This window comes from Anopheles moucheti, chromosome 3 (genome assembly GCF_943734755.1).
Source record: "Anopheles moucheti chromosome 3, idAnoMoucSN_F20_07, whole genome shotgun sequence".
Taxonomy (NCBI): Eukaryota; Metazoa; Arthropoda; class Insecta; order Diptera; family Culicidae; genus Anopheles; species Anopheles moucheti.
In genome coordinates this window covers 62,298,737-62,313,823 of record NC_069141.1, presented here as the reverse complement: position 1 = coordinate 62,313,823, position 15,087 = coordinate 62,298,737, and the positions used below count along the sequence as shown (strand labels likewise).

The 15,087-nt window shown below is 43.3% G+C and overlaps 1 protein-coding gene across 1 annotated transcript; it reads left to right on the top strand.

Annotated features, from left to right (window-relative positions):
- The first annotated feature begins 879 nt into the window (after positions 1 to 879).
- LOC128303823 (SEC14-like protein 2) lies at positions 880 to 15,013 on the top strand. Its single transcript, XM_053040899.1, has 6 exons — positions 880 to 918; positions 2,112 to 2,251; positions 12,183 to 12,252; positions 12,928 to 13,732; positions 13,914 to 14,068; positions 14,136 to 15,013. The coding sequence occupies exons 2-6, from the start codon at positions 2,198 to 2,200 to the stop codon at positions 14,291 to 14,293; spliced, it is 1,242 nt and encodes a 413-aa protein (XP_052896859.1). The 5' UTR covers positions 880 to 918; positions 2,112 to 2,197; the 3' UTR covers positions 14,294 to 15,013.
- The last annotated feature ends 74 nt before the right edge of the window (positions 15,014 to 15,087 follow it).

Below are 15,087 nucleotides of genomic sequence, written 5' to 3'. Positions count from 1 at the left end.
GCAAATCGAATAAATAGTGAACAATGGAAGTTTTGTGATTGAGTATTGCTTTACTCACAAGTATGGCGAAGCAAACTTAACGTAATAATTGAGCTTTATTTTATATCTCATTGGAAATGGAACACAATAACCTCAAGCTGTCTTTCGTTAAACTTTCGTCGCACAATAAGCATCAAAGACGTATTGAATCCTTGCGAAACATATTCTCGCATATGTTATTCGAGCGAAAAAATCATCTTAAGTACCCGATTTCGTATTCAATCTTCTCTTCAACATCTCTGTTAACATTTTACTATGCTTTATTAAAATACTATACACTACATACTAAGTAAACGTTTATTTTATTAAAATAGTTATATGTATAACACTTTGTGCGGCTAAGGGCGCAAACCGCGAGGAAATTATCCGGGATAACGAAATTCGAAAATTTTTCTTAAACATCTTACAATAAACCTTGGTCATTTCTTAAAGTTCACTGTATATTGTGGACTTCCCGGTTCTAACTAACATGCTGGTATAAGCCACACGATCGCTCGATCTCTAGCCCAATAGTTCTAATCCAGCCAATGGGTAAAGACCCCTTTACCCGTACTTTGGTATCCATCATGTGATCAATCCACGATCACCTGCATAAAACCGAACCTTGGATCCGCTCGACAAACCCTAGCCCTTAAACAAATTTCCTTGCTCAGCAGTACCGAAACGGACACGGCCGCTTCAACTGTTATACAGCACGGACGCTCGTTTATCCACCAACGTTCGTGCAAGCAATCGAGCCCCACGCTACCCTAAACAATTGCAGGGGTTTTCAGATGCAATGCCCGCAACACCTATCGGAAGCTAGTGGCGCTTGTGGATCATCGCAGTCTCGAAAGAACCACCGAACGTGCCAAACGTAACGGAAGATCGCTGTGCCGGGTATTGTGACTATCGATCGTTGGCAAGTTCTGTTTTGCCGTTTAGTGTACAGATGATCGTACACGAATAAGCGTACAAAATTTAATTCAATCTACGCACCATTTACAAGCAAACAACCAGGCAGAAAGAAGCGGAAACAAACCAAATACGAACGCTAAAACCGTGTGTGAACAGTATTTGTGGTAGTGCCGTGGATATATTTACCTTATTCATTTATGCATTCACTCGCGGAAAGAGGTGTCGGTGGCGCATTTACAGCAAAAGAAAAAAAGGGTGTATTTTTGTGCGGATTTTCCAACGCGTGTTGGCCTGGCGTCTTGGCGTTGCCCGGGTTTCCAGCGTGGAACGTTTGTGAAGCGTGAATCGTATCGCCGCGTGCCCGGCATTCTCGCACTGCATTGTAGTATGCGATGAGTTTTGAATTTGTGTGTTGTGGCCGTTTCTTTCCACCGTTTTGTGCGTTGCTTCTTTCGATTTAGGCGAAGCTCTTTCGCAGCGTACGTTCAAGCTAGAGTGTAAATGTTTCTTGTAGTGTACCCCTGCTGATCGTGTTGCATATTCAGTGCGTGTTTGCTTTGCATGACAGGATGCTAGTTTGGTTGCATTTTTAAAAACGGGAATTGCAATGCAAGTGGATTTTAAGTGGATTTATGCACAGATTTGATAGAAAAAAACCCGTGGAAAGTAACGTGCAAGTAGGTAGTAAGTGCAATGAAAATGCTGTTTTAAATTATATACTTTTTATTAAAGAAAATGTGCTCAAGTGGTCAGTGCTGGAGTTTTTTTTCATACAAAATGTGTAACAAAGTGCATTGGAATGAATCGGAATTATTAAATCATTACCCACTGAAGATGGGCAACTTGCTAAGCTCTAAAGTCAACCCATAATAAGCTGTATTGTTATTCCCAATAGAATTCCATCGGGTCGCCTAATCGGCCTGAGACTTGTCACTTATCACAAAGCAAACTGCTAAAGCCCGTAATAAATGCGTACTCGAATTGAAGAATTGTAAAAGGGTCACTCCTTTCGCGGTGACAATCGATAAGGGACCGGGGAGTACAGTTGTAATCTCAATCAAGCCGCCAGGTTAATGATCGATCAGTAAACCGAACGGACGGTAATAACGTTGATCGATACTTTATCCGTGTTTGTGTTTAGGTGCGATTGTTATATTGTTCCATCCTTTCAACAGCTCCAGAAGCAGAAGCTTTATACACAGCTGCAAATAGGGCAGAGTGATACTAAATAGTGCATTTTGTTTCTACCGCCAGCAACACAATGTCCATGAAAATGCTTTCCCTCGAGGATGACCAACGATTTGCGCTGATGAAGGTAGGTGGTGCCGAGCAGGAAGTTTCTGAGGGAGGGGACAAAACATATTCAAAAGCCTTTATCAAACGCGGTTTCGATAAGATAAGATTTTATTCGTATCGCTCTGTTTTTACGATCACGCCGTCAACACTCCGCTAGCGGGGTGCATAGCGGGCTCTAGGGTGTTGATTTGTTTGCGCACATTTTTGTCAATCCAACTGTTGTTCTGTGCTGTTGACGCCGTTTGTCAGATAAGGAATTTATGTTGCTTCGTGTTACCTTTATATCCCTCAGCGCTGGGACAATCGAACTGATAGGTGGGGAAGTAGGCTTAGAAAGTTCAGAGTTCCAATCGGGTGCTTCTGCTTGTCGCACTCCAGGATGGCGCTGTGGAAGGTGTTGAGAAAGCCTGGCCACACAATGTGTGTGCGTCGAGTGCACCGTTTTGGAGTGCAATTTCATGCAACGCTGCGTTTCATATTCAATCACGCTGGCGCGGGGTCGACACCGGTGTTCCGGTTTCGACGTTCGTCGATCGTGTGCGATCGTGTCGTACAATTAAAAATCTGTTTTCCGGTACAGTACGACCCAAAGCGCGGGGCCAAACTCCACACCGTTTTTTCTCCCGTTTTCACGTCCAGAAGGTACACCTGGTCACATATGCGCGAGTTGGTACACAAATGTTCGTTTGAAGCGTGTAAAATTAATGGGTCCCCAATGATGATACCCGCACGCCAATTGGATGCGTATCCGGGACGGATGGTGAATGGGGTTTTTGGGGTGTTTTGTTTTTATCAATCGGGGTGCTCCCGCGGCACGGATGGGGGGAAACGAAGTATGGCGGTTTGACAATTTATCTGTCGATCATTAGATTGTTGGACGGTCGATGGGAAATAAAATGATGAGCGTGGCTAACTTCGGCTGATGGTAGGTTGTGTGGTTGGGATATGCGACGTGCAATCCGTAATCGCAACGGCTGTGCAATTACCGATCGTAACGAAACTTGTTGGACCATAATTCCGAGCCGCGTGAACACGATGGGTTTGCCATTGGTAGAGATAAGGTTGATTATTTAAGTTTTTTTTTCTGTGCACAAATGCAGAATAAATAGCTTAAACATTTGTACTTGATGTTTTGCTTCAAAAATAGTACAATGAGAATGCGCCCACTGGTTTTATCAGGTTGACTTTCAATTTTGACTTTTCGAAATATCTTATCTTTATCGTTATCTCTTAAGCTTTTAACAACCAAAGCTGACCGACTTGCTACGATAAAACAATCTTAGTGTTATCAGGAATAGAACGAATGGAAGAGCATACCTTTCAATACACTTCCTAAAAACATAATAAATCATGATTAATGTATAACAGCTTATTGTTTTGGATGGCAAAGATATTTCCTTCACGCGTAGAGTCTTTCACAGCTGTTAATCCATTACGAAGCATCGCAATCGTAAACAAATTAATCATTTTTGGTCGATTGAACATCGTGCGTTCTATCCTTCCTTGTTTCCTGCGCATGCGCGAGTTGTCCGATGGTTGCTTGTTCTACAACACACACACACACACATCATTCCGTTCGTGTGCTACTTTTTTGGCTGTTCTTGTTGGTGGCTAACCCCGGAGTATTATTATTTTTTTTCGTTGATGGCCAAATCTAACACCTGCCTTGGAAGCGGGGGGGTTTCGGTTCCAAGGATGAAGCAAAGGTTTTTGAAAGCATTCTACTACTCCCTTGTAGCCATCATGTTCCTTCACCTGATTCTTCCATACGCGGTCGCTGGAAAGTCATTTAAAATAGTCGAAACATCCTTCACGAAAACACGGTGGCAGAACTAAAGTAAAGCACACGGTAGAACGGCACGCATAAGGAAGTGCAGCGGACGAAGATCGGAGGTATGTTTATGGTGTTTGAGTGTTTTTCGTTGGAAACCTTCGGAGAATGGAGTTTATTGTTTTTTCTCTTCTTCTGCAGGCAGTTTTGATACGCTTCTTGTGCTTAATAGAGCAGCTTTATTGCTTTCGTTTCATATTTGGCAAGGTCTGTGGCTGTCTGCGTCTGCGCGTTGCTCGTAACCTTGAAAAAGCCCACGGATTACCGGTTATGTTATGTTTTTTTCAGTTTTACACGGTAGTAATACCAAGATGTTTTATAATTTTGGGTTGCTATTAAAACGGTAGCATAAAATTAGCTTGTTTTTTAATTTAATTACTCTATATATAAAATACATCACAAGTCATTAAACATGTCCACAGTCGGTAGTAAATCGATACGCATCATGGTTGAAGTCTTTCGTTTTGCTAGTCAGCGACGAACCCTTGACACAGGCACGCACCAATCGTTTGCGATGAGAACACAGTTCCTGGCGTAATTACCGGCTGACGTACACACATACCATTCCGGTGTGATCCGCAAAACAATACACCCCCCTGTGGAACGAACGATCGGTGCTATTGATTCGGAATGCATTCGGTTGCAAAATCGGTAGTCATCGTGCAGAATTGAGATTACACAAGGTTCAGCACAAGGTAGTGCTTTATCTTTATCCCCGTCACCAAATTCCTCGTACCAGAACGCTGTATCGATAAAGGAAAAAGGGGAACACTTGCGCGTGGGGCTGTGTCGAATGACGACAATCGCGGGAAGTATTAGTTAGCCGATCAAAGCCCCTAAGGAATCGTCATTATGATCGCGTATACGTCATTTGTAGCAAACGGCGGTGAATATTTCCATTCGAACCGTTCTAGAAGTTTGTTTGCTGTTGAGTGGTTGTGATTGAGGGTTAAATTATATCATCCACTAGCCGATAAAGCTGGCAATTATTTCACCATTAGACGTTTAATTAATCCACCGGCTAGTGACACACAATGGTGGGCGGTGGGCGATTCAGGAAGTGAATCATCAATGCAATTATCGTTTGATTTTGGTTAAATTATACACAAACGTGGTATAGTGAGGCTTAAATACTTTAAACGAGTATTATTACCGGGGGAAAAAAGAACATTCGATTGCTACTGTGAAATAATAAATGTAGCATGGTCTAATGGCCAACGTTATTTGAAAACAAATTATTAAAATATTCAATAATGCTTATACATTTACAATATAAAATCAATTTTTTAAGTAAAATAACATCTGAATAAAGCTTATTGTATTATAATTTAAATATTCTAGACAGCTTTAAACCTTTTTTTTCCAACAATCCACCCGTCTAAAAGGGTTCGTCGCTTATAAAATAACAAAAGACTTCAATGCTCAGATCGAAGATTATGTGACATTTTACTGGTGCAATTATCTACATTAACCACCGTTGCATCGTTCACAATCTTATGGCCCTACACAGTAACACTGGTCAACTAAATCGGAACCGAAATGTCGGTAAACGCCCCAGCCTCGTTCTTTATCGGTGTCGGTGGTTGTCTTGGGCAACTTGCGAGCCCCAGACGCGAAACCCGCGACCGTGCCTGTGGCGAGTCAGACAACCACCGATCTCCGGCCGGTGTGCTTAGCCTTGGAATACCGGACACTAAGCACGGCTAATATGCTAATGATGGTGGGGGTTTGGGAAGTTTTCATGCTAAGCATGCGATGCAAATGGTTAATGGGAATTTTGAACCGTTTATAGCTGGTCTCATAGCCGGGAACTGTGGATGGTGGGCCGAAAAAAAAACTAAGGCCCATGTTTTAATTTAATAATTTTATTATGCAAATGTTTCTACACCGAACTGTACGCTCAAAATTACTCCACCACCACCACATACAGTTCCTTTCGTTTCAAACTCCACCTTGTTCGCAACGTCTCTTTCTAAAACAATCAACATGGGATGGTATGCAAAGTGATGGCGCTTTTTTCACCACCATCGACCCGCTGGCAGACACTCACACAGACCAGGCGTTATGCTGGGAGTCAATAATCGGTCACGGTGCCAGCGGGTTGCACCCGCGTGGCTGCTGTTGCGCGATCAGCTAACGGCTTTCTGCTTCTCCGCGGCACCGTTCGGAACGATCCACGAGGCACATGGCCACGGGGGGCTTAGAAAAAGTTGTTCACCTTCGGTGCAGTTTTCCGTTTCCAACCTACCGTTCGATCACGTTCCCCCCCCCCTCCCCAGGACGTGGTGTGTGCAGATTACGATGCAAGGGAAGATTATTCCCAACCGGTGCAGCAGCGCGCTGTGCAAGATGGAGATTAGCGGTTTGGGCTTAGTGTGTGGCGGCTTGAGCTGGGTGACACGAGAATGCATTTCCAGCTGATGGCGGGGGTTAGACAAAAAGCCGCATGTTTTGGGGTTGGTTTGGTTGGTTCACGGTCGCGAACTATTGCGAAATGCGTGTATGTGGATAACTGGTGTGACAACTGGCCGTCCCAAAAACAGGTTCTCTAGTTAGAAATATAAATAAAAATAACCATAAGTCTTCGATCGCGATGTTGATTGGATCCAGTTTGGGAATTTTAAAACCATCATCTGTTTTTAGACACAGCCGTAAAGATTGTGGAAGAAACAGTTACGTCGGATGTTACCGGATGAGCTTGAGCTGAAACGACTGTTATTTTTACGACGATATTCTCCCCCTGTATTTTTATGCATAATATTTGCGTTGTGTAATACACAAGCGAAAGAAACCAAACATGGCACAACGCTAAAGGGCCTCAAAACATTGGTCTTGCAACCGGTGACGATGTTTATTCAATATTTTCTTCACAACAAAACACTTTCTCTCGCAAATGATTGATGGACAACTAGACAGCTCGAGTGCAGTTAAAGCCGACTGCAATTGCACTGCAAATGTTGCAAATCACTATTTTTCTTCGTGCTTCAATGTAGTCACAGTGCAACATTAAGTGAAAAAAGATGACAAATCCACCACAACGATCGGTAACAATGCAAAAAAAGCGATCATTTGTCACTAGAAGTGACATCTGTACTGCAATGGAACAATTATTTGCGCTGCCGCAAGATACCTTTTTTGTGTTCGTTTAATTAAAAAGAAAATGTGATTTTGCACCATTTTCCACCCCATGTTACCCATCTTTTAGGGTAGGAAAGACTAATCAGTACATCGGTCTAATGGAGAGGCGGTTAAAATTATCGTTAGCCTAATGTACGGTGATGGGTTTTTATAGCATCCTAACGTTATAAGTGCTTTATTGTTGATGTCTATAAAGTGCACTGAACGTTCGCTTCGTTCCAAATTTCCGTGCCGCATGGTCGAACGGTTTTATGGCCATTTGCCGAAGCGTTGCGAGTGATTGAAACAATTGGCGCACACAATTTCTGCGATATGTTATGGAATTGTTTCTTATTAAACGCTAATAACGTGGAGAAGTGGTCACTTTAAGGAACAGATTGACTATAAAATGTGACTTTTAAATATTTGTTTTCTAAACAATAGGAAATAATTGAAACTTAAATGTTTACTGTGGAATAAAACAATCTGGATAATATATAATCATAATCATTGAAAAAAATTGGATAATCATTGGAAAAATAAATAAAAACACAATTAAAAATCTTTTTTTAAGTATAAAATAGATCGTTAATTTAAATTAAACTTATTTGATCAACATTTAAGCTTGAAAACTTGAAGCACACTTGCTTCTCCGGTGACAAGCGCAGCAAGGAGAAGGTTGTTGATTTTTCACACTTTACAAACAGCGACGTGTGGGCATCTGCACATTGCACCATCACGCCGAGTTGCAACCATTGTGCAGCACTTAAGCAGCACTTCAAGATTGTTCGCATGCATCGAACCACCTGACTATGCGCTTGCCGTGGTCAGGTTTACTAACAAAGACCCTTTTTGACGTCAACCCGTGAAATGTTCCATCAAAAAGCGCTGACTCCCACCGCCAACTGCATTGCTTCCCATGACTTCCGAAAGCAACTGACCAAGATGATCAGCCGATGATGGTATGCGAACCTTCGCTTGGACGTGATCTTCGCATAAATTCCTCCCGTTTTGTTGGATGTGTCGATGCGTTTGTTTAGCGATCAGTTCAGTTTGCTTAGTGCCAATCAGGTTGGCCCGGTCTGTGTGAAATCGCATTAAGCTGACCTGGGCAGTGGGGAAATTGTGGCTGCGACCGAACCACGTCAGCATGTCGGCACTCCTTTGCCCAATTCGTTCGCCCGCCAAATCGTACCCAAGTGCGAAATGTGCATTCAATAGTGGATGGAAGATCGCAAGTGTGAGGGCGCAATTTGCGCATTTTTTTTTTTCGCGAATGCAACACTGAGTGAGCGAATTCGATGAGTCAGAAGATGGGCATTTTTCCTTCTTTTGCAATGGAAAAGCACGATTGAGTAGATGATTTTTTTTTTCGTTGGATAGTGTGCCAATTACTTGAGTGCCGCGCATTGAGGGCGTAATGTTGCAAACAGTTGTCCAAAAAATGGTACGTAAATCGTTGATAATTGCAGCTGCAATTTTCGTTACATGCATTTGTGTCAAAATGTTTCTCAAAATGTTTTAATAATCGTCATTAGATTATTTTATTGACTGGCCGTAAATTCGCAATCGTTTCCAGACATTCCCTTCTCCAAACAGTGAAAGGTCACCTAATCTCGGGTGTACTTGACCGATAGATTCGTTCTTATCTGCATGCTAGAAATACAACATTCACATTCATTAGGCATATCTTTTTTTCAAACCGTCAAGGTCCTTCAAGGTTGATTTCCTTTCTGCGCACGTAGCACGCCTCGGTAAGACATGAATTCGAAAACGCGTAAAATCCAAATTAAAGCATAATTTGGACGTCGATTTTTTTTGTTGTTGTTGTTGTCTTCTTTTGCCATTCTTTTGTGATTCATTTCGTTCAACAATTATTTGATGGCCAAACTTGCTGCCAAAGACACACCGGTCGATACACGAACACGCACACGTACGCTTTGAATGCATTTGCGCAGTGTCGGCGCGTGAATCGCGATTACGCAACGCACGTGCTCTTTCGCGCACCGAGCAATACTTAAGCACGCGGTAATGGACCTACGCCAATACCCGAAAGGTGTCTCTCTTGCGCAGCCCAATGCCACCGGGAGCTGGCACCCGCGTGCGTGGTGATCGGGTACGTGAACCGGTTCAATCCAACGCACCTTCGCCGACTATTGACACTGACCGGCTAAACCATTTCCATGCGGCATGATGTAATAAACGACGGGAGATACCTTCGAGCTATCTCCTGGCAAGATGCATGGCGGACCGAATACGATCGCTTATCCGTTTGTTTAGCTCATAGCGTGGACCTTTGCCTTGAAACGCCGGCTCATCAATTTTCGGCTAAACGTTTGTTGACCGTTGGAAGCTCGGTAGATTGTGGCGATGATGGTGGTGGCATTTGCGTAATCGAGTAATGGCCATAAGTTAGCTCTTTTTATTGACCTTACGCGCAATGGGCAATGTTCGGGGCAAAGTAAAGGTTTAATTTCAAGGTGCTGAGAGAAGAGTAGCAGTTTGAGGTGGTATTGCAACAACACCAACAAAATATAGTATTTTTTTAAGAGCAAGTAAAATAATTATACAAATAAGCTTTGGTTGGAACAAAAAACAACACACGCACAAACCGTACCAATAATTGAAGCGCTAAATGCTGCACAAACAAACAAAAGCTCTGTGTCATATTTCACCACTTTGGAAACACTTAAAAATACATTGGATCGTATGCGTCACGAGCAGAAAATATTTTGGTTGAAGGAATAGAGAAAAGTTCAGAGATTTGGGATCTCTCTTATTATGATCTCTGTTAGAATTCAAAGATATTATACTCTATAATGATAAATTAGTCATTTCATGATGTTATACTTCATTAAAAAATGGTAGGTAGGTGCGTAGGTTACCGGAATTTGGAAATCGGTTCAAAATTGCTCCTGTCTTGGCTCAAAATTCGGCATCTACAAGAACATTAATATTGAGATAAGCGATAGCCAACCGGTCTTTTTACAGTCTGAAGAAACTCAGCGGATTAGACTCGCTAAGCTGCGGTGGGCTGGTCACGTCATGAGAATGATACCGGACGAGCCAGCCCGTAAAGTCCTTTTAGATCGTCCGAATGGACAGAGGAGACGTGAAATGTCCAAATTGAGAAGGTTTGATGGCGTTGAGGACACACCACGACTCATGACTACGAACGATTTAGGGGACTTGCTGCAAATAAATGAAAGCAAGTCTCATTTCAATAACTTTAAAACAAGAAAGTACAACTAGAAGAATAAATAAATAGCGTACAGAAGCTCAGTTCTTTTAGAATAATTTATAAAAACAAGGATTTTAAAAGAATTACATAATATAAAAGCTCTTAGCAATCAATCAAATACTTCAATACTGCATTTGCAAATAACAATACATTGCTGCAGGTCCAAACTGAAGCTAACCATTCAATCAAAATCAATTACAACGCTAATTACATCCCAACGACCGGCAAAAGTCATTGCTAAAGTCATGTTTTTGACCTCTGCTTGGAGGTTACGCACGGTGTGCATGATGCTGTGTTTAGCGCAACAACAAAAAAAAAGTCCCACTCACTTGCAAGCAGTCGTAAACTGACAATTCATGGTGGATGCCAATGGTTGGTAAGAATTCACCAGGAAATGCTGGATAAAATCACCAGTTTAATATTGCGTGTTTTAGCGAGAGTCTTGTAAAGATGTGCAAAAATGGCGCGATAATTATTCTGTTTGCTACCGTACGCATATTTCAGTATGAAGTATGTTTGGTTAGCGAGGAATTGCTATTTTTCACACCTTTCCCCGCGCATGTAGTGGACGGTTGCATTAAAAAGGTTAAAAGGTTAAACACATTTAAATAGCTAAGCTTTCCGTGACTCTAACTCTAGGGGTAGTAGAAGCACTACTTATATATGCATTCAATCTAATAGTGATGCCCGGACGATAGCACTCTAGCCCTTGTTGTGATGAGTATGGCAAGCAAAAGTTATTTTCTATTGTCCGCATCATGATCCACAATCCCACCCGAATGCCCCATCAATCAATCTATTGTAGGTGCTTTGTTGCTTTTCTTTTTAATCACAGCACGTTCCCATCATACTACCAGCGAAATCTCAAAGCTCCCCATTAGGGGGCCTCCTACACGTGCATCATTTTGCAAAATACACACGGCCCGTGTTTCAGTGTGGGCAAAATACGCTAGTGCACAGAGTTGCAGTGAACGAAAAATTAATTACAATTAACTCACCTTCAGCACAGTGAGAGAGAGAGCGCGAGAGGCGTGTACTAACATTGTGCACACGTTTGTATGACAGATGCACTTTGAGTTCAAGCTCATCATCTGACATAGCGTGGGGTTGCCTTGGTGACAGGCCACGGTTGAGGTCAATGTGAGAAGGAGACGCAGCACGCTGTGATTAATAACGAAGAGACATTTGGCGAATTTTAATTGCCAACCTTCCATCGTGACACATGAAGTACGGAGTTTCATCTCCAGCGGTTGCTTTGACATAACTCGTCGTGGGAAATAGAGATAACACTTGCATCAGCTGTGATAGGGCAGAGAGTTTGAACACTTCTTGATCTCCACGAGTATGACCGCCATTGAGGGTCATCTACATGGGGCACACAACAGTAGAATGCCTACCGTCACGAAGGTCCAAATAGTTCGTGTCCTAATGATCTTTCTGGTGATATTGAACCAAATAGCGATGGGTATAAGGTATGATTGTGAGTTGAAGGTCAAGACGAGTCACCGTGTATGTGGGTGATGCGAAAAGGTACTAAGGTGTCCTCAACCCTGATCGTGCGCGCGGAGCATATACGCCAGCTTGGCCCTATTTTGGGCCGAGAGTGTTTTTTATCTTTCTGCTTGATTGCAAACCAGTTGATCGGTTGGTGGTTTGGGTTTGATTTGATTTCCAGCACTCTACCCTTGTACGGTGATTGCAGCATCAACAGTTCGATCGGTACCTAGCTCACCTACCTACGCTCTTCTCTTCTCGTTACAGTTCCGTCGGCAGGTGGTTGACGTACTGAAACCGGAGCACGATGATTACTATCTGCTGCGTTGGCTGCGAGGTAAGCGTTACCGATACCGTCTAGGCACAAGCCGGGGCGACCCACTGATGAATCGGCGCATGTGCAACCGGCGATAGGTCGCATTAGGTGGCCGCTTGAACCGGTTCGGGGTATTACGGTTGATTGTTGGTAATTAGTGGTTCGCGTGAAGAAGTAAATATTTGAAATGACGCTCGCACTAGGGACGGACGCCCAGGCACGCCGGTATTTATGCGCCACTGCGCGGGTGGATGCCTACAATGCTGGCTTCACTGTCAACCATTGCAAAAAAAGAAGAAAAACCCCGTGTGTGGCACGTGCGAGTGACCTTAGAACTATAATTGGCATTTTTTTTCTCACCGTGCGCTTTCTGTTTTCGCACGCAGAACACAAAAAAACGAAAAATCTTGATGATGAATAATATGATGTCGGAAGGTCACCGGCTTAAAGGCATGCTAAAATGGGGCCCAGAATGAAAAGTTCACTAGTGGTGCGTCATTAGGGACCGGATGTTGATTTCCTTTTTTCTTGCGTCAATTTTACCTAACGTTACGATTGTTGCAATGGAAAGTAGCAATTATCTTATTGAAGTTAGAACCACAACGAGTTTAGATGTTACGAGGTTGATAAGAATAGTTTTGATGTTGTACGATCACCAAGCTTTATGTCTAACCTCTCGCTGTATCCCCATTCTAGCACGCAACTGGAATCCTGAGGCGGCGGAAAAGATGCTGCGCGACTCGATGAAGTTCCGCGAGCGCTGGAATACAGATGAGATCGCCAAGTGGCCCACGCCACAGATTCTGCTCGACTACAGCCCGCACGGTGTGGCGGGCTTCGATAAGGAAGGTTCACCGATCATCATCATACCCTTCGCTGGGTTTGACATCTGGGGGCTACTGCACAGCGTGTCCCGGGCCGACATCATCCGCATGACGATGCAGTCGCTCGAGGGCTACATGCAGCTGGCGTACGAGCAGAGCCAGAAGACAAACAACCCAAACAGCCGACAGTTTGTGGTGGTGTTCGATATGGACAACTTCAACCTGAAGCAGTACATCTGGCGCCCGGCGAGTGAGGTCGTCATCTCGCTGATCAAGATGTACGAGGCAAACTATCCGGAAATACTGAAGTGCTGCTACATCATCAACACGCCGAAGGTGTTTGCGTTCGCGTACAACATGGTGAAGAAGTTCCTCGGCGAGTACACGATCGACAAGATCCGCATCTACAAGCCGGACCGGAACAAGTGGCTGCCATCGATTCTGGAACGGTGCGATCCGGACCAAATACCGGCCTACTTCGGTGGCACCCAAACCGACCCGGACGGTAATCCGAAATGTGAGAAAAAGATTTGCTGGGGTGGCAAGGTGCCGAAAGAGCTGTACACGTCGAAGGAGGACAGCTTCAACAACAATCTAACGTTCACGGAGACGGAGATCCGGAAGGGTAGCAAGCTGAAGATGACGTTTGATTGTGAGGATGCTGGCTGTTTCTTGAAGTGAGTAAGGGGCCAGATGTGGCCAAACGATTAGCATCGAAACAATATTTTTATTTGTTTCAATCGGCTCCCGGTTTTGATTGCTCAAACATTTGGCTGTTTGATTTTGTTAGCTTGAGCTGCATACAAACAGATAGGTGAGAGTTGTTTAATGGTGCAATTAACACGTCTCTTCCTCCAGGTGGGAATTCCGTACATTCGATCACGACATCAAGTTCGGCGTCAAGTGCGTGAACAAGAAGACGGAAGAATCGATTATTGAGGTACCACTAAAGCGGGTGTCCTCCCATCAGATCGACGAGTCTGGGTTTATCACCTGCCAACCGGGTTGTACATGTAAGTACAGGCTTTATGATTCTTCCACGGCCAAGAGGAATTATTTTCCGTTTCGGTACCTTTCCAGATCACGTACTGTTTGACAATTCGTACTCGTACTTCAAGACGAAAAAGATTCGCTACTCCGTCCTGATGACGGCGCCGCTAAGTGATGTGGAGCAGACGATGGCACCGATTGCCATAACGGAAGAAACGGCGCCCGAGGATGGATCAGCTGAAGATTGAGCTTTAAGCATTAAACGCGTTTCGCTTCGTTTTTAATCTTTCTTTTTTTAAAGTAATACTTCAATAATGGGAAATAAAACGCAGGATGTTACAGGGATGCATACCGGATATTAACGAAACAAGAAAAAAATCATTCACGATGCCAAGAACCAAAGATTCTGTTGGAAGACTTAAAATTCATTTCACGCAAACTGTTTCCCTGCATAAATTTAAGGCTTTCGCGTGTTTAACACGGCCTTCTTTGCTTTATAGGTGCGGTAGATAATGTACAGTACCAGCACACACCCTAGGAATGAGTTTACATCTTTTACAAAAAAAAAAACAGTGATTACGCACATTCTTCCTTTGCGCAGGTGATAATCGATTAGATAGTAAGCGAAATTGCATATCCCTAGCGGCTTTCGTCCTTATCGGAGGCATTGTAAAAATATTAACATTAATACCGGTGATAATAAAAAACACACACAAGACACAGGGACAATGCAAGTCGGTAAAATAGACGATATTCTCTCGTGGAGAGTAGTGTGTACGTGAGAAACCGCGGGTAATACATTATGTTTGTAATAAAAAAAACGAGACGGGGATCAATAGGTTAAATAATGCGGTTCGGCAGTGGCATTGTGTCCGATAAAGGGACCGATTTCGCTGCAAAATCATATGTAAAATAGGAGTGCGAGTGTTCGGAACTAAAGCTATGTTTAATAAACCGTACGGATTGGTTGAAACAAATTGACCATATACGTTTTTTTGTTTATCATCATCACACGCCAATAATTAGCAATTTTTGGTTGCAA